Source organism: Neoarius graeffei, chromosome 20 (genome assembly GCF_027579695.1).
Source record: "Neoarius graeffei isolate fNeoGra1 chromosome 20, fNeoGra1.pri, whole genome shotgun sequence".
Taxonomy (NCBI): Eukaryota; Metazoa; Chordata; class Actinopteri; order Siluriformes; family Ariidae; genus Neoarius; species Neoarius graeffei.
Window position 1 is genome coordinate 54,302,927 of NC_083588.1, and position 18,159 is coordinate 54,321,085.

Here is an 18,159-nt window from a genome sequence, read left to right on the forward strand (position 1 = left end):
CATCGTGACTCTGCATCGACCTCGGAGAGTTTTGAGTCGCAGGGATGTAATTTGTGGTTGATATTCGTGAAAAGATTTGTAAAACAAAAGACGAATATATCTTTTCTCTGTTCCTGCTTTGGTGTTATCGTTTCTTTCTTTGTAAGATTAGGTGTATAACTCCATACTCGCTACCGTTGAGTCGAGCTCATGCATTCTAAGGCAAAGATAGCTAAGTGCTAACTAGAATGATTTAGTTATCTGTTCAGAAAAATGACATCATCTAACCTTGTTCTGTCTTGCAGTTGCACTCACTAGGCAGGCTTTCCTTTTCTTTTCCACTGGCGGGAGAGCGGAGTCTGCCATGTTTGCCCATGCCGACTTATTTTGGTTAAAAGTAGGTCAAACAAACACGCCCCACGTGTTTGGTCACATGATATTGTTGCTCACTTGCTTCGCCAATCTCTGGAATTGTAAAATGCAGGACGCTTTTTATCTCAGCAAAACATTTACACATCGGATACACGGTGTGTGGGTGTGTGCAGCAGCAAAACATCCTGAAACTCCAACAGTAATAGAAATAGAACATTTTACCCAGAATTTAACTTTGCAGTCAGAACCTTTAAGTTTGACTAGGTCAAATTTCATTAGGGGAAATAAAAAAAGTTTGTCAAGGACTGTTAATAGTTCTAGCTTTATAAAAAGGTTCTATTTGAGATGTTCCTGAAATAGAGATGCTCTCTTGTAAAGGTTTTTTCAGAAACAAACCAAAGAATCCTTTAGGGTGCAAAATGAAAATCTTTCTCCCTAAAAGTATAGAGTATATACTCAGGTAGTTTTGATTCCAATGGGTTACATCAGATAACTCAAGAGTTCTTTATGGTTAGCAATTCAACCTTTCAAAGGAGGTCTACTTGAATCTGTTTTTGAAAGAAAAACACTTTGTTGTAAGGGTCTGGTAAGAATTTTTAAGGGTTCCCATAGAAGGACAAATCGAATAATTCTTTAGTGTGGTAGATGAAATAAATCTCTTTTATATTAGGTTTGGCTAGGTCATGTTAGATTATCTTAGGCTCCACTAAATTATACCCTGTCCACACTAGGGATTTTGTACCGATACGATACTACTTTCGTACCGCAACACCTGTCCACACTAGCAACTATACCGGTACTGTAGCGGTATAACTGTATTGGTACGAAACCCACAAATGTATGGGTTTCGTACCGGTACAGTATCGGTACTGTAGCGCTTCGCTGTAGTGTGGACAGATGGAGCGGCTCTGTATCGATACAAATATAATGCGCAAGCGCAATGAACCATTCCTACGTCTTCTGGGTTATTCATACAATACAATACGCACATGCTTTCCAGCTGTAAATAAAACGTCAAAATGGCTCAAAACGACCGTGGAGCTACATGGAGCAAAGAAAGGGAGGGAGGGAGGAAGAAAGGAGGAAGAAGGGAAAAGGGAGAGAAAGGGAGGGGAAGAGAAGGAAAGAGGGAGATTCGTTTTCTTTGTTTCTTTCTCAACTGCCTCACGCGTTTTATACGAGTCGACTGAATAAATGACCACCAGAAATACAGACTGTACATTGACAACAAAAAGCACACACATGTTGTTTCATCTGCCATATTCTCAGAAGGAAGTTACTTAGTAACCACAGAAACATTTCGCGCACGCGCATTTCAACTACCGTGAAAGAAAACCGCAAACATTTCTTGCTAGTGTGAACAGATGCACTAAACTGTACCGGTATACTTTGTATCGATACAGTTATACCACTTTCGTACCGGTACAAGTGTGAACACAGCATTAGTTTCCTTTGGGTCATGTTCTGGTAGATTAGATTCTGTTACACTCTGTTGGAATCTGAAAAAAAAAGGGGGGGTTCACAAAGTATTTGTATATTTAATGGTTCATGGTTTCATGTTGGGTTCAACTGGGTTGGTTAAACCCTTAGAAAAAGGATCCTCAATGGTTATTTTTATAGAAAAACTTTCTGCATAGATTTTTATCGAACCTTTAAAGACCTGGACAAACGAAAGAGTCCTATACTTGCTACATGGAAACTTTTTTTTTTAACATGCGAAGAATTTGATTTGCTACAGAAGGTTGCCAGCAAGAGTGAAAGGGAAAATGTACAAGACAGTAGTAAGAGCAGTGATGGTGTACGGTTTGGAGACAGTGGCACTGACAAAAAGACAGGAGGCTGAACTGGAGGTAGCGGAGCTGAAGATGCCGAGATTCTCATTGGGAGTGACAAAGTTGGACAGGATTAGAAACATGAATATTAGAGGGACAGCACATGTGGGATAGCTTGGAGACAAAGTGAGAGGTGAGATTGAGATGGTTTGGACACATACAGAGGAGAGATCCAGAGTATATCGGGAAAAGGATGCTGGAGATGGAGTTGCCCAGGTAGAAGGAAAAGAGAAAGAGCAAAGATGAGATTTATGGATGTGGTGAAGGACATGAGGATGGTTGGTGCTACAGAAAAAGATATGGAGGACAGGAGGAAATTATCTGCTATGGCGACCCCTAATGGGAACAGGTAAAAGAAGAAGAAAGAAAGAATGCATGTTAGCTTTTGATTTTTTTTGCATCTGTTGTCTCAGACTCTGTTAATATCCTGAAAAAACAAAATTCTTACATCAATGACCAAGCTGTAGGTCCTGTATCAGGAACAAGATAGAAGTAGGGCAATGCATAGAGTAAAAAGATGCTCACTATCTTGGGGCATCACATTAGTCCTTTGCAAGATGGTTCAGTTGTTACGATGTGCATGTTATGAATAGGGAGACCTATCGTTTTGGAGGTATTAACTGTCAACCTGGTATCAGGGTGGCAGGTTGGCGTAGTAGTTAGCACTGTTGCCTCACAGCAAGAAGGTTCTGGGTTCAAGCTCAGTGGCCAACAGGGGCCTTTCTCTGTAGAGTTTGCATGTTCTCCCCGTGTCTGTGCGAGTTTCCTCCGGGTGCTCCGGTTTCCCCCACAGTCCAAAGACATGCAGATTACGATCAACTGGCTACTCTGAACTGTCCATAGGTGTGAATGGTTGTTTCCCAAGCCTGGAAATGGGAGGGTTGCGGCAGGAAGGGTATCTGGCGTAAAACTATGCTCTGATTAATATGACATGTGGATCAACAGGGTCCACATGGCAACGACCCCACACATAAATGGGACAAGCTGGAAGAAGTGAGTGAACTATCAACCTGGTGGGTTGGTTGACAGCTTGATAAAGAAACTGGTTTGAACATTATATTAAAATAAGTTACTCAGTGACAACAGGGGATGGGGAACAACATGAAGTGCTCCAAGTTTTAGATTACATCCAATTATTGTTGGCAGCATTGATAGATATCAGATCAATTCAATTTTATTTCAATTCAGTTTCATCAGCTGTACTGTACGCTCATTTAAACTGATGAGATTGTCAAGAGTTCAAGATACATGAAGATCCAACACAGATACTCTTTTTGGTGACCGGTATAAGGTTCAGAGCAGAAAAATTAGACTCGGATCAGCCATTTTGTTTTTGCAGATACACTGTGAGAAAACTGTTGTGTCTTCTTACAAATTTGTTATTATAAAATATAATGCTTATAAAAGTGTCTAAACTGCCTGTTTAGATGTTCATCATTGAGGAGGTGAAAGGGAACCATGTGACTCTTGACCAATATGATATCTCTGGCTCAAAATACACTCCTGAAGGAGAAGTGTAAGTAGAGAACGAATTACTGGGCAGATAATGGGAGTAAAACAAAACTTATACACACATACTGAAACACATGACCTTTCTGCAGAACTAAAGGTGGTCTTCCAGTGAAGTGTGGCCAGTATGATGGGCTGGTTGAGCTGGCGACCATCTGTGCCCTGTGTAATGACTCCTCGCTGGATTATAACGAGGTCATCACTTTCTTTCCTACATACATTTTCTTCATTTCCTCATTAATATTCATGTCAAGTGTTTTATTGGTAAATCTTTGTCTTTATTTTTGGTCTCTATATAGCTTCAGCTGTGTGTACTATAAAAATGTATTCTCTCTGTCTGATAGTCAAAGGGAATCTATGAGAAGGTGGGTGAAGCTACTGAGACGGCACTCTGCTGCCTGGTGGAAAAGATGAACGTGTTCAACACTGAGGTCCGTGGCCTGTCCAAGGTGGAGAGAGCCAATGCCTGCTGCACGGTAAGTATGATTAATATACTATTTAAATAATATTGGCTGGTGTTAAGTGGTACATCAGATATATTCCATTCAGCTAGCTGAAGACGAGTTATACCATGAAAAAAGCCAGCCGATATTATTATTATTCATGCACATTCTTTTCAGGTGTTCAACGTGTCTTCCTCTTTCAAAATTCTCTCAAAATCTTCCGTATTTAACAAAGAAAACCTGCCGACCAGTGGCGTAAGAAGCTCGCCGCGGGCCCCGGTGCGACGTGTGGAATACGGGCCCCCTAGTGGGCATAGTGAGACTTAAGGGAGGATTTAACATAATGGGTGCCTACAATCCTCAAGGACCAGAAGTACAGAAGTAGTTTATATTATTGTAAATAAAACACACTCCACAATATTGAGTCAATGATATGGGAAAATGGCGGCACGGTGGTGTAGTGGTTAGCGCCGTCGCCTCACAGCAAGAAGGTCTGGGTTCGAGCCCCGTGGCCGGCGAGGGCCTTTCTGTGTGGAGTTTGCATGTTCTCTCTGTGTCCACGTGGGTTTCCTCCGGGTGCTCCGGTTTCCCCACAGTCCAAAGACATGCAGGTTAGGTTAACTGGTGACTCTAAATTGACCGTAGGTGTGAATGTGAGTGTGAATGGTTGTCTGTGTCTATGTGTCAGCCCTGTGATGACCTGGCGACTTGTCCAGGGTGTACCCCGCCTTTCGCCCGTAGTCAGCTGGGATAGGCTCCAGCTTGCCTGCGACCCTGTAGAACAGGATAAAGCGGCTAGAGATAATGAGATGAGATATGGGAAAACTTTCCAAATCATTTTATTAATATAGTATAGGGCAATCAAATAGGCTAATACTGCATTGACATTAGTGCATGGAAGTAGGCCTAACATTCAAAGCGCTGAAACCTCAAGCTAGATAGGCTACAGTATGCTTGCTTAAACACGAACTTCGCAGAAACTATACACATGTGCAGAAACAAAGAAAACAAATATTCATATACCCTCAGTGTACATGAATCACTAGAAGGCCATCTTACGAGCCTTACGTTGTGCAAAATCATCAACGATGTCCCCAATATTTAATTCTCTAGCTCTCGTGTTTTCAATAGACAGTATAGCTAATCCACTGAGCATTTTGGCCAGTTGTAAAATTGATGTCTTTTGTGCAATCTCTGATTTAAAACAAGACCTAAATGAAAGGAGTTGAGTTGGGAACGTTGGTGTAATGTCCCTGGCATAAAAGTCGGACAAACGTTTCGCTTTTTCAAGCAGGTCAACATCACCTACCAGCTGAAGGGTGGTAGGACGCAAAGCCTCAAACAAACGACAAGTTTCCCGCATACTTGTAAATCTTTGAGAGAGTTGTGTGATTATTATGTCCAGAGTGGCATTAAAAATATGCACTCTGAAATAACTCTCTGCGTCGGTAAAACGCTGAGCTTACCTGTTGCACGGTTCTTCACAGTTGCTAGTGCTAGGCGTAGGTATTGATGTTCTGTTCTCACTGCTCTTGGTGAATCCAAATTTGTCCAATTTCGGCAGTTTTGCCACCCTTTCCTGTTCTTCCCTACGCTCCTGCCGCTTCTTGGAGCTGCTTTTGTGTTTGAAGGGCATTGTTTCGCTCGCAACGATAATGGAAATATGCAGACATCAAAGATACTAAGATCAGTCTACCCAGATCAGCCTACCCAGAATTCCTTGTAATCTCAATAGAAACAAAGTTACTTTTGCGAAATAGAATGACAACAAAGACCTATTATCATTTTATGTGGCGTTTATTTGATGGATTTGTAAAAAAAAAAAAAATCCGCAACGGGCCCCCCGACGGTCACGGGCCCAGGTGCGGCTGAACCGGCTGAACCTGCTATAGTTACGCGCCTGCTGCCGACCATGTTTGTTTACAAATTGTTACAGTCGTTCGCTAGCATGGAAGAATTTATAACATCAACGAAACTGACTTCATGTTAAAACTGTTAATGTTATAGTCATGTCTGTTGTTGCCCAAATGAGGATGGGTTCCCTTTTGAATCTGGTCCCTCTCAAAGTTTCTTCCTCATGTCGTCTGGGGGAGTTTTTCCTTGCCACCATTGCCACAGGGTTGCTCATTGGGGATAGATTAGGGATAAAATTAGCTCATGTTTTAAGTCGTTCAAATTCTGTAAAGCTGCTTTGGAACAATGTTTATTGTTAAAAGCGCTATACAAATAAACTTGACTTTTACGTCTCTGACGTGTGAGATCATGTTGTCTTGACAACCATGAAATATCATAAACCATATTCAATGCTCATTCTCCATTGGGTAGAGTGGCATAATTCACGTAGGATAAGCGATACGCTAACAATATTACATGCTATCAAACCAAATGAATGAAACCCGCTAGAAGGGAATAGAACAGGTTTTTATTCCATCGAAAAAGTGTCCTGTATGTATAGTAATTTATTATATTCCATCTCTTCATGGCCTATAACAATGCCAAATAATCCACTAAGCCTCAATTCTTGTTGTCTACACCACAGTTTTTCTTTTACACCTGTCAAAATTCCTTAATCAAAATTCTACAAAATGATTTTAAAAAAAAGTTGATTGCATAAAACCCATCATGCACTCTTAGAAAAGGGTTACTCAATGGTTCTTCAGAGTTTTCTCATTTTCTAAAAGGGTTCTACATTGTCTAATTGTGTTACCTCTGACTTCTTCACTAGGCAATTAAGCAGCTGATGAAGAAGGAGTTCACACTAGAATTCTCCCGTGACAGGAAGTCCATGTCTGTCTACTGTTCTCCTGCCAAGCCCTCCGAGGCGTCTCTCGGCAATAAGATGTTTGTCAAGGTTAGTGAAGCTTTACAGTCAAAATATGAAGAACCACCTTTATGAATGCATTTAATGAACCTTCTCTTAACAAATCGTCATGCAGGGTGCTCCTGAGGGTGTGATTGACAGATGTGCATATGTGAGTGTGGGAACCACCCGCTTACCCCTTACTTTCCCAGTGAAAGAAAGGATCATGGCTGTGATTAAGGAATGGGGAACTGGCCGTGACACCCTGCGCTGTCTGGCTCTTGCCACTCGAGACTCCCCTCTGAGGAAGGAGGAGATGAACCTAGAGGATTCCACCAAGTTTGCTGACTATGAGGTAAGTAGATGGATGGATATGCAGGTTCTAAAAAAATGTTGTAGGACCTGAGGAATGCCACTGATGGAACATCTATGTTTGTTATAACAAGGCACAACAGAACTTTGATCTTCTGCTAGATTCGCTTTTATCCATCTTTTTTAGCACCTTAAAGGAGTCTTCAGTTTGTCGCTCTGGGGAAACCTCTAAAGGTTCCATATAGAAACCTACAAAGAGTTATTTTCAAAATGGTTTTAAGTAGAAACCCTATAGAAAGCTAGAACTGTTCCCAAAAAAAAAAAAAACCCTTGAGAAACCCTTTTTAAGACGGTATTCTTAAAAGTGTATTAAGATTCAAACTCTACTCTGTAGGTGCTAAAGAAGGCAACTGGACTTGCTTGAAATTCTTGAAGATGTTTCACCTCTCATCCGAAAGGCTTCTTCAGTTCTGTCTGACTGGTGGGGAGTTTCAGGTATTTATCCTCTAGTGGACCAAGAGCAACCCTAAGGAAAGTCGTTGAGGTCACATGGGTCACTGACCCTCTCAGCCATCCTGTAGGTTGTTAGGGTCACTTATCAGCCACCTACGATGCAGTCCTTGGCACCCTTCCCAAAAAACTGAATACACATCCAAACCAAGACTCAGCTGACGTTAATGACTCACATGATGGCAGAGAGAGCCAACGGCCCACAAGGCTGCTAACACTGTTCAGTCCCGGCCTCCAGTGACCCCAACAACCTACAGGATGGCTGAGAGGGTCAACAATCCATGTGACTTCAACGACTTTCCTTAAGGTAGCTTTTGGTCCACTAGAGGATAAATACCTGGAACGCCTCACTAGTCAGACAGAACTGAAGAAGCCTTTCGGATGAGAGGTGAAACATCTTCAAGGATTTCAAGCAAGTCTAGTTACCTTCTTTAGCACCTATGGATTACGATGACCTGGATGACTGAGAACCTTCACAGATGTATCCAAACTCTACCAGCCTCACCATGCTTTTCTGTGCTCCTCAGACTGATCTCACCTTTGTGGGCTGTGTTGGCATGCTGGATCCCCCTCGTAAGGAGGTCATGGGCTCCATCCAGCTGTGCAAGGCTGCTGGTATCCGGGTCATTATGATCACTGGTGAGAGGCATCACTTTCTCCATAATCAAGTTACTACTTCTTTTCATCTATCTTGCACCAGCTCTTTTCCCACTATTTCTCACTTTTAGACATGTTGTCCTGGTTCTCCTCCTTTCTTATTCCATTATCAGCCCTGTATAACGAGAACGTCTTCTCCCGCTCTCACAGGTGATAACAAGGGCACTGCTGTGGCTATCTGCCGTCGCATCGGCATCTTTGGAGAGGATGAAGATGTCACTGGGCGTGCTTTCACAGGTCGTGAGTTTGATGACCTGCCCCTGTCACAACAGAGAGAGGCAGTGCGGAAGGCCTGCTGCTATGCCCGTGTCGAGCCTTCTCACAAAAGCAAGATTGTGGAATTCTTGCAGAGTTATGATGAGATCACAGCCATGGTGAGAGGGCTACAAATCTCAACAATAGACATTTACAAGGTTACAATTACAATAGATTAACTTACTGACATCTTCATGCTGCTTAAATAGAATTTAGCACATTTTAATGATAATATCAAAAGTCAAAGTCTCTCCCACGCCAGGATCTGGTCTTCCCAGGCAGTCTCCTGTCCCAGTACTCCCCAGCTCTTTGAGGTGCATGGGTGCAGCGCTGATCTCCGTTTCTATAGCCCTCGGCCTCTCGTCTATTATATAGCTAGGGTTACAGTGGGGGGCTAGTCCTGTGGTAACCACAAGAGTTTGAGACTCTACTCACATCCGTATTGCAGCATACCTTGCCAGATGGCAGTAGGTACCCTTTTTATGATGGTCTTTGGTGTGACCCGACCGCAAGTAGAACTCATGATCTCCCGGTTGAGATTAATGATAATATGCTAACAATATATTGTCAGTTAAGATACAGACTTGTATATAAGCTGTTAAAGAACCTGTGGATTTCTCGTCAAATGTCCATTGCTGTTCTGAGCAATAATTCAGCATGTTCAACTTTTAAAAATAACACTTCAATGCCCTTCAACAGACTGGTGATGGTGTGAATGATGCCCCTGCGCTGAAGAAAGCAGAGATTGGTATTGCTATGGGCTCTGGCACAGCTGTTGCCAAGTCAGCCTCGGAGATGGTCCTGGCTGATGACAACTTCTCTTCTATAGTGTCTGCTGTTGAGGAAGGCAGAGCCATCTACAACAACATGAAACAGTTCATCCGCTACCTCATTTCTTCCAACGTGGGAGAGGTTGTCTGGTGAGTCACACTGCAATCTCATTTCTCACACATTTGTTAACACAATGTCTCAGGAATATACACTACCGTTCAAAAGTTTGGGGTCACTTTGAAATTTCCTTATTTTTGAAAGAAAAGCACTGTTCTTTTCAATGAAGATCACTTTAAACTAATCAGAAATACACTCTATACATTGCTAATGTGGTAAATGACTATTCTAGCTGCAAATGTTTGGTTTTTGGTGCAATATCTACATAGGTGTATAGAGGCCCATTTCCAGCAACTATCACTCCAGTGTTCTAATGGTACAATGTGTTTGCTCATTGCCTCAGAAGGCTAATGGATGATTAGAAAACCCTTGTACAATCATGTTAGCACAGCTGAAAACAGTTTAGCTCTTTAGAGAAGCTATAAAACTGACCTTCCTTTGAGCAGATTGAGTTTCTGGAGCATCACATTTGTGGGGTCGATTAAATGCTCAAAATGGCCAGAAAAATGTCTTGACTATATTTTCTATTCATTTTACAACTTATGGTGGTAAATTAAAGTGTGACTTTTCATGGAAAACACAAAATTGTCTGGGTGACCCCAAACTTTTGAACGGTAGTGTATTCAAAGCAAATTTTACCTTACTGGAACTATAATAAACTTCACCTTTCCTTCTCAGTATCTTCCTGACTGCTGCTCTTGGTCTGCCTGAGGCACTGATCCCAGTCCAGTTATTGTGGGTGAATCTGGTCACTGATGGTCTTCCTGCTACCGCTCTAGGTTTTAACCCCCCTGACCTGGATATCATGGGAAAGGCTCCTCGATCTCCCAAAGAGCCACTCATTTCTGGCTGGCTTTTCTTTAGATATCTGGTCATTGGAGGTACCTTCATGCAGTTTAACATTAATATATGGACAGATAATGGATACCATGCTTCCGGTTTTGACTGTAATCAAATAGTTTTTTTAAAGAACAGATCTGAGTTGCATCTGGCCTTTTCTTAGTCTCAGCAACAGCAATGCCACATCGCTACAACCTCCTTGTTGCCATGCAGAACCTTAATCACAGAGCCACCTCCTATCTACAAGGAATGATCTACTTCATTGATTTGTCTTTGGGCGTCTGCACTTTTCTTTTTGTTCTCCTTCAGGTTATGTTGGAGCTGCTACTGTGGCTGCTGCTGTATGGTGGTTCATCTCCTCTGAAGATGGCCCAATGGTGACCTTCTACCAGCTGGTGAGTCCAGCCCCTGAATAACTACCACATATCTTTAAAGAGGGCGGCACGGTGGCGTAGTGGTTAGCGCTGTCGCCTCACAGCAAGAAGGTCCGGGTTCGAGCCCCGGGGCCGGCGAGGGCCTTTCTGTGTGGAGTTTGCATGTTCTCCCCATGTCCGCGTGGGTTTCCTCTGGGTGCTCCGGTTTCCCCCACAGTCCAAAAACATGCAGGTTAGGTTAACTGGTGACTCTAAATTGACCGTAGGTGTGAATGTGAGTGTGAATGGTTGTCTGTGTCTATGTGTCAGCCCTGTGATGACCTGGCGACTTGTCCAGGGTGTACCCCGCCTTTCGCCCGTAGTCAGCTGGGATAGGCTCCAGCTTGCCTGCGACCCTGTAGAAGGATAAAGCGGCTAGAGATAATGAGATGAGATATCTTTAAAGAGTGTTTCCTAATCCTTAAAGAACCCCATACAGCAAGTAAGAGTTGCTTCCTTTGCTCCAAGCACATTCTAAACTCATTAAATGGCATATTCATGAACTGAGCAAGTTTATATCTTAAATGATTGACAAAGATTGGCAAATTTTACCTTGCTTTTTAATCGGATGGACATCTCCAGTAGTACTCACTGGATGACTCTGTGTTCCTCAGTCCCACTTCATGCAGTGCACTGAATATAATGAGGACTTCGCCGACATTGAATGTGAGGTGTTTGAGTCCGCTCCCCCGATGACCATGGCTCTGTCTGTGCTTGTCACCATCGAGATGTGCAACGCCCTCAACAGGTCAGACTAAAACAACTTCTTGATGCTTTATTTTCTGCCACCTCAACAAAACTGCTCAAGTCTTAATTTAATTTAGAAGGAAATCATCTCACACAAAGTAACTAAGCATTATTCAGGAAGAAAACCATGTCAGCACCGATATCCCTGTCGTGCAAATTGTCCAGATTACAGTTGAGTGCAAAAGTTTGCATCCCCAAGGTCAGTATATTTAAAAAACAGAATGTCAAGGATGTAGCAGCTCATCTGGCCTGCCATCAAAACAACCATGACTACTAAAACATCAAACAGAACTGAAATGTGGCAATGTGAGAGGACCAACATCCACAACAAATTGTTTACAACAAGAAAATCAACAAAAAGGACTAAATTTTGTTCACCAAGGGAAGATCGACCCAAAACATCGATCAGAACTAAATTCACATGATAAATGAGAGGGGAGATACAATTCTAGTCAGAAGAAAATGTGTTAAGGTGACCTAATTACTAATTTGTTAGCAAAAAAATTGATAATATAATGACCAAGTTTTGTGCAGAAGGTCGAGTCCTTTCAAATAAAACAATCAGAACCCAAATCCATTGAGAACTGAGAGGAGACACGATTTAACTGAAAATAAACTAAAATTGGTAAACAAATTGTTTACAAGAAAATCAACAAACAAATGACCAAGTTTTGTTCCTCAAGGGAAGATCTACCCAAAACATCGATCAGAACTGAAATCGGATGAGAACTGCAAGAGGAGATACAATTCTAATGAGAAGTCCCAAAACTCATTAAGGTGACCTAATTAGCAGTTCATTAGCAAAAATTTGACAATACAATGGCCAAGTTTTGTACAGAAGGACTAGTTATTTCAAACAAAACAATCAGAACTGAAATCCATTGAGAATTGAGGGAGGAGATATGATTTAACTGAAAATAAACAAGGTGGTAAAATTGTTTACAACAGGAAAATCAACAACCAACCAACCAAGTTTTCAGAACTGAAATCAGGTGAGAAATCAGAAAGGAGATACAATTCTAATAAGAAGCCTGGAAAATTTGTTAATGTGGCCTAATTACTAACTTGTAAGCAAAAAATTTGACAAAACAACAACCAAGTTGTGTGCAGAGTGACGAGTTCTTTCAAACAAAACAATCAGAATGGTAATCCATAGAGAACTGACGGAGGAGATACGATTTAAACGAATTGTGGATGACGGACGGATGACGGACACCACACCATGGCAACAGCTCATCGGCCTTATGGCCAGATGAGCTAAAAATGTGGCTAAGTTTTTAAAAAGTTAAAATGGAGCTGTGTAATGCAACTGCACAATATGACAATAGTTTGAAATGAGCCAAGGATGGTTTCTGAGTTTGACTTGACAACAGTAAACGTCTTGCTGGTAGCAATCAAATTTCTTTGAAGACAAACGTTTTCAATTGAAAGTATGTTTTAGTATATTGTCATTTGACCTTGACGACAATACCACATTTTTCATCACACCAGCTGTGTGTAAATTTGCACCAAATCTAGCTTTAGCTTCGGTTCACCTTAAAGAACTGTGAGCAATGATTATATTCAAAGCAAAGGAAATACAAAGTCAAAGCCATTTGTAATCAAATCTGATTATAAACATATGCATACAGTACTGGAATTGAAGTGGGCATGTTCGAGCAGAGTAAACACTAAAATGTATCTCCAGACAGTACTCCATGACTGTGGATGGGAACCTGTGGTTTAATACATTGGTATCTTCATGGTCCTTCAGTACTAGTACCCCTCATAACCTTTGTATGCGTGTGTAGCTTGTCAGAGAACCAGTCTCTGGTGCGTATGCCTCCCTGGAGCAACCTCTGGCTGGTGGCTGCCATGTCCCTGTCCATGTCCCTGCACTTTATGATCATCTATATTGATCCTCTGCCTGTGAGTCCCACTGTCAACTTATTCTCCTAAAGCCACAATTTAATAAAATCTAGTTCTACATTTCCAACCTTTTTTCTAAACTCTATTGCACTATAGCTGATTTTCAAGTTAACTCATCTGAATCTGGATCAGTGGCTCATGGTGCTAAAGCTCTCTCTCCCCGTCATCCTCATCGACGAGGTGCTGAAGTACATTGCACGCACCTACTTGGAACGTAAGTGAACACATACGTACAGTACACTCCTTAATAGTCAATATAAAATCAACAAAAACTGACTATAATGCACATTCATATTCTAACAAGATTCTTGATTTGAATTCTTTCGTAGCTTTAAGGTTCTGTAACAATTTCCCTCATTGGACTAAATGTTAATTAGTAAATGCTAATTTACTAGGATGACCCCTTCCCACCTTTAAAACAGTGTTGCCTTGAATAAACCTTTTCCTCTTCCCTTTCCTGAACCTCACACACCGTTTCACCTCAACTACCTCACTTTCCTTCACCACCTTCTCCTCTAATCTCCTTCATGATTTTATTCCAGCTTAATCCCATTCCCTTCACAATTCCTGTAACAAAACAAGGTATCCCACAATCCTCTCTGTCCTTGATCTGTCTTTGTGTTCCTGTGTGCCAAAATGGCTGCTACGGTATGTATGTGTGTTTTTTTGAAACAGTATTTCAACTGGCGCATCAAATATTCACCATAGTGGGGTCACTGATGTTGCACTGTCATAATGTGGTCTGGTTGATGTGAATTTTGGAAATGGCAAAATCATATCCAGCATACAAGAGGATATGAGAGTGTGTTTGAGTGCAGATATGAATGACTAAGGCTCCTAATATTAGACTTAGTTTAGAATTATGGATTATTTGCATGGAGTACAAAACGCAAAACGCAACGAAAGCCGCCTTTTCAGCGCTTATATGAACATGGCTGATGAAAGTAGATGGGAATGATTACTGGCATGGACCAAAACCTGCTGTACTCTTGGTGTCTTATATGCATGTCTTTTGCCTCTCCAGAGAAAGACGAGAACCTGGTGTCGAAGAAATGGGACTAGAACAAGGGTAACAAATGAGAAAGAACTGGCTCTAAAGAATGAGTACAATTACCCATCCTGAAAGGAATTACAACAAACGTTCAAAACATCCAACAGTGAACAAGTCAACATACCTGAGAATACAAAAAAGGAAGAAAAGACAGGAAAGAAAATGTATAAAACACACAAATGTTCTGTGAATATGAATGTGATCTACAGTAGCAGTCAAAAGTTTGGGAACACCTCCTCATTCATAGGATTTTCTATATTTTTGACTATTTTCTACATTGTAGAACAATCAAAACTATGAAATAACATGGAATTATATGGTAAACAAAAACTTAAAAAAAAAAGTTTCATATTTTAGATTCTTCAAAGTAATCAGCACTTACCTTGACGCTTTGCACACTATTGGCATTATCGTAATCAGCTTCATGAGGTAGTCACCTGGAATGCTTTTCAGTTAACAGCTGCGCCTCGTCGAAAGTTAATTAGTGGATGAGTTTTTTGCCTTCTTAATGTGTTTGAGATCTCGTCTCATTATCTCTAGCCGCTTTATCCTGTTCTACAGGGTCGCAGGCAGCTGACTACGGGTGAAAGGCGGGGTACACCCCGGACAAGTCGCCAGGTCATCACAGGGCTGGCACATAGACACAGACAACCATTCACACTCACATTCACACCTACGGTCAATTTAGAGTCACCAGTTAACCTAACCTGCATGTCTTTGGACTGTGGGGGAAACCGGAACACCCGGAGGAAACCCACGCAGACACGGGGAGAACATGCAAAGTCCACACAGAAAGGCCCTCGCCGGCCACGGGGCTCGAACCCGGACCTTCTTGCTGTGAGGCGACAGCGCTAACCACTACACCACCATGCCACCCCTGTGTTTGAGATCAAACAGTAAATAATAAAAATACAGTAAATCGCCCTATTCATACAACAACTGTAGTAATCCACATCATGTCAACAAACGCTTGACTAAGTAAAGAGAAACAACATCCATCATTACTTTAAGACATGAAGTCTTAATTTAATTAATAAAAAAAAACCAAACATTGAATTAGAAGCTGTGTCCAAACTTCTGACTGGTACTGTAAGTTTATGTATTTAAATAAATTAACATTATAAAAAAGTATAAACTAATATTTTAAGGATTCTATTCCTAAAAAAAAAAAATATATTTCTTAATAAAGATATATATTTTTAAAAATTCTTTGACTCTGTTAGTGATTAAATGCTATTCCATGAGATTAAGAAAAATGCTCATTTTTAATGAACTTGTACAGTGTTCATTTGTGTCCAACCATTTTTACATAAATATTAGATCCCCCCCCCCTTTTTTTTTTGCTACTCTTTACAAGGTGTGCCAATAATTGTGGAGGGCACCATAGATCATATACAGTATGTCAAAAATAACAGGCAAAACAGGCCAACCAATCTGACAGAATTAGAAGAAAGCCATGGCCTAATGGTTAGGGAAGCAGCTTTGGGATCAAAAGGTTGCCAGTTTGATTCCCTGAACCAGCAAGAATGGCTGAAGTGCCCTTGAGCAAGACACCTAACCCCAACTGCTCCCCAGGCTGCTCTGGGTATGTTGTATGTCACTTTGGATAACAGCATCTGCTAAATTCCTGTAACGTCTCATCTCATCTCATTATCTCTAGCCGCTTTCTCCTGTTCTACAGGGTCGCAGGCAAGCTGGAGCCTATCCCAGCTGACTACGGGCGAAAGGCGGGGTACACCCTGGACAAGTCGCCAGGTCATCACAGGGCTGACACATAGACACAGACAACCATTCACACTCACATTCACACCTACGGTCAATTTAGAGTCACCAGTTAACCTAACCTGCATGTCTTTGGACTGTGGGGGAAACCGGAGCACCCGGAGGAAACCCACGCGGACACGGGGAGAACATGCAAACTCCGCACAGAAAGGCCCTCGCCGGCCACGGGGCTCGAACCCGGACCTTCTTGCTGTGAGGCGACAGCGCTAACCACTACACCACCGTGCCGCCGTGGGTACGTAAACATATGATTATAAAATATTTGTTATATCTAAAGACAAGGTGCAAATATTTAAGCTATTTATTTCTTAACCTACACCTTTTGATCATTTTGAAGGAAAATCTGTGAAACCTGACACACTAAATGTCTTGGTATAAATTAAATGTATTTGTGTTGTTCTACGGTAAGTGTGCACAAATATTTGGACTTTATTGCATATTTCCATGGTATTCTCATTTATATATTGTGTAAAGATGGCATACATGCTGAAATTAAAAGTAAGAGTGTGTAAAAGATAAAATGCAGACAATCCAACTTTTCTCTTTTGGGCAAATGGAGGATTTTAATAAAACATGTCCAAGTGGAACGGAAAATGAAACAGAAAATGCTCACTGTGAAGCCAAATGTTAATTTACAATTGTATGATGTATAAAGCCATCGATGGCACACATGATAAATATTATCAGGGTACTGAACACATGATCAGTCCACTCATAAGACTGGTATCTTTGACCCAGATTACGCCTAGTGTTAATTTATTTGACATGCAGTCCTAAGATAACCACAGGGTGACAGTTGAGAAAAATTCATATACAAAGATATTATTGTTCCCTGCAATAAAACGTGCCTGAGGAGGTCAGTGGTGTTTTACTTTGGGCAGTCATGCACAGTGAAATGCCCATGTTGACATTTCACATTAGCATTAACACTGCTCCCATGTACAACACGAGGTTGGATCGGATTTACTCTTTCCCCTAAAGCACACTGCTGTAAAAATAACTGGATTTGTAGGATGAGCCGACATGTCATCATTGGAGTCATAACAGGAAATTTCATTGCATAATTACAGGTTAAACTGACATTTCAATACGGTAGAATCTTGTGCACTATTACAGACATGACTTCAGTGCAAACTGTGTTATTGCTCTTTTTCGCAGAATCAAATGGTATCAAATAAAAAAAAAAGTGTGCCACTTTTAAGAAGATTTAAAAGAAGTTAATGATGATTTGACTGGTGATGGACATGAAAATGAGGAATGCATGTTTATGTATGTAAATACACTACCGTTCAAAAGTTTGGGGTCACCCAGACAATTTTGTGTTTTCCATGAAAAGTCACACTTTTATTTACCACCATAAGTTGTAAAATGAATAGAAAATATAGTCAAGACATTTTTCTGGTCATTTTGAGCATTTAATCGACCCCACAAATGTGATGCTCCAGAAACTCAATCTGCTCAAAGGAAGGTCAGTTTTATAGCTTCTCTAAAGAGCTAAACTGTTTTCAGCTGTGCTAACATGATTGTACAACGGTTTTCTAATCATCCATTAGCCTTCTGAGGCAATGAGCAAACACATTGTACCATTAGAACACTGGAGTGAGAGTTGCTGGAAATGGGCCTCTATACACCTATGTAGATATTGCAACAAAAACCAGACATTTGCAGCTAGAATAGTCATTTACCACATTAGCAATGTATAGAGTGTATTTCTGATTAGTTTAAAGTGATCTTCATTGAAAAGAACAGTGCTTTTCTTTCAAAAATAAGGAAATTTCAAAGTGACCCCAAACTTTTGAACGGTAGTGTATGTAAGGTTTAGCAGGAGTAATCATGGATAATGTATACAGTACAGTACTGT

General features: G+C 41.1%; 1 protein-coding gene across 1 annotated transcript in view; it reads left to right on the forward strand.

The window, feature by feature from the left end:
• atp2a1 (ATPase sarcoplasmic/endoplasmic reticulum Ca2+ transporting 1) overlaps nucleotides 1-15,724 on the forward strand; it is a 33,039-nt gene extending 17,315 nt beyond the window's left edge. The window contains exons 10-23 of the mRNA XM_060902006.1: nucleotides 3,611-3,699; nucleotides 3,785-3,887; nucleotides 4,037-4,168; nucleotides 6,861-6,986; nucleotides 7,072-7,290; nucleotides 8,285-8,396; nucleotides 8,565-8,788; nucleotides 9,369-9,589; nucleotides 10,236-10,438; nucleotides 10,707-10,792; nucleotides 11,425-11,558; nucleotides 13,348-13,465; nucleotides 13,562-13,679; nucleotides 14,490-15,724. Coding sequence (XP_060757989.1) covers nucleotides 3,611-3,699; nucleotides 3,785-3,887; nucleotides 4,037-4,168; nucleotides 6,861-6,986; nucleotides 7,072-7,290; nucleotides 8,285-8,396; nucleotides 8,565-8,788; nucleotides 9,369-9,589; nucleotides 10,236-10,438; nucleotides 10,707-10,792; nucleotides 11,425-11,558; nucleotides 13,348-13,465; nucleotides 13,562-13,679; nucleotides 14,490-14,527 — 1,923 coding nt within the window. The 3' untranslated portion in view covers nucleotides 14,528-15,724. The remainder of the gene's footprint in view (nucleotides 1-3,610; nucleotides 3,700-3,784; nucleotides 3,888-4,036; nucleotides 4,169-6,860; nucleotides 6,987-7,071; nucleotides 7,291-8,284; nucleotides 8,397-8,564; nucleotides 8,789-9,368; nucleotides 9,590-10,235; nucleotides 10,439-10,706; nucleotides 10,793-11,424; nucleotides 11,559-13,347; nucleotides 13,466-13,561; nucleotides 13,680-14,489) is intronic.
• The last annotated feature ends 2,435 nt before the right edge of the window (nucleotides 15,725-18,159 follow it).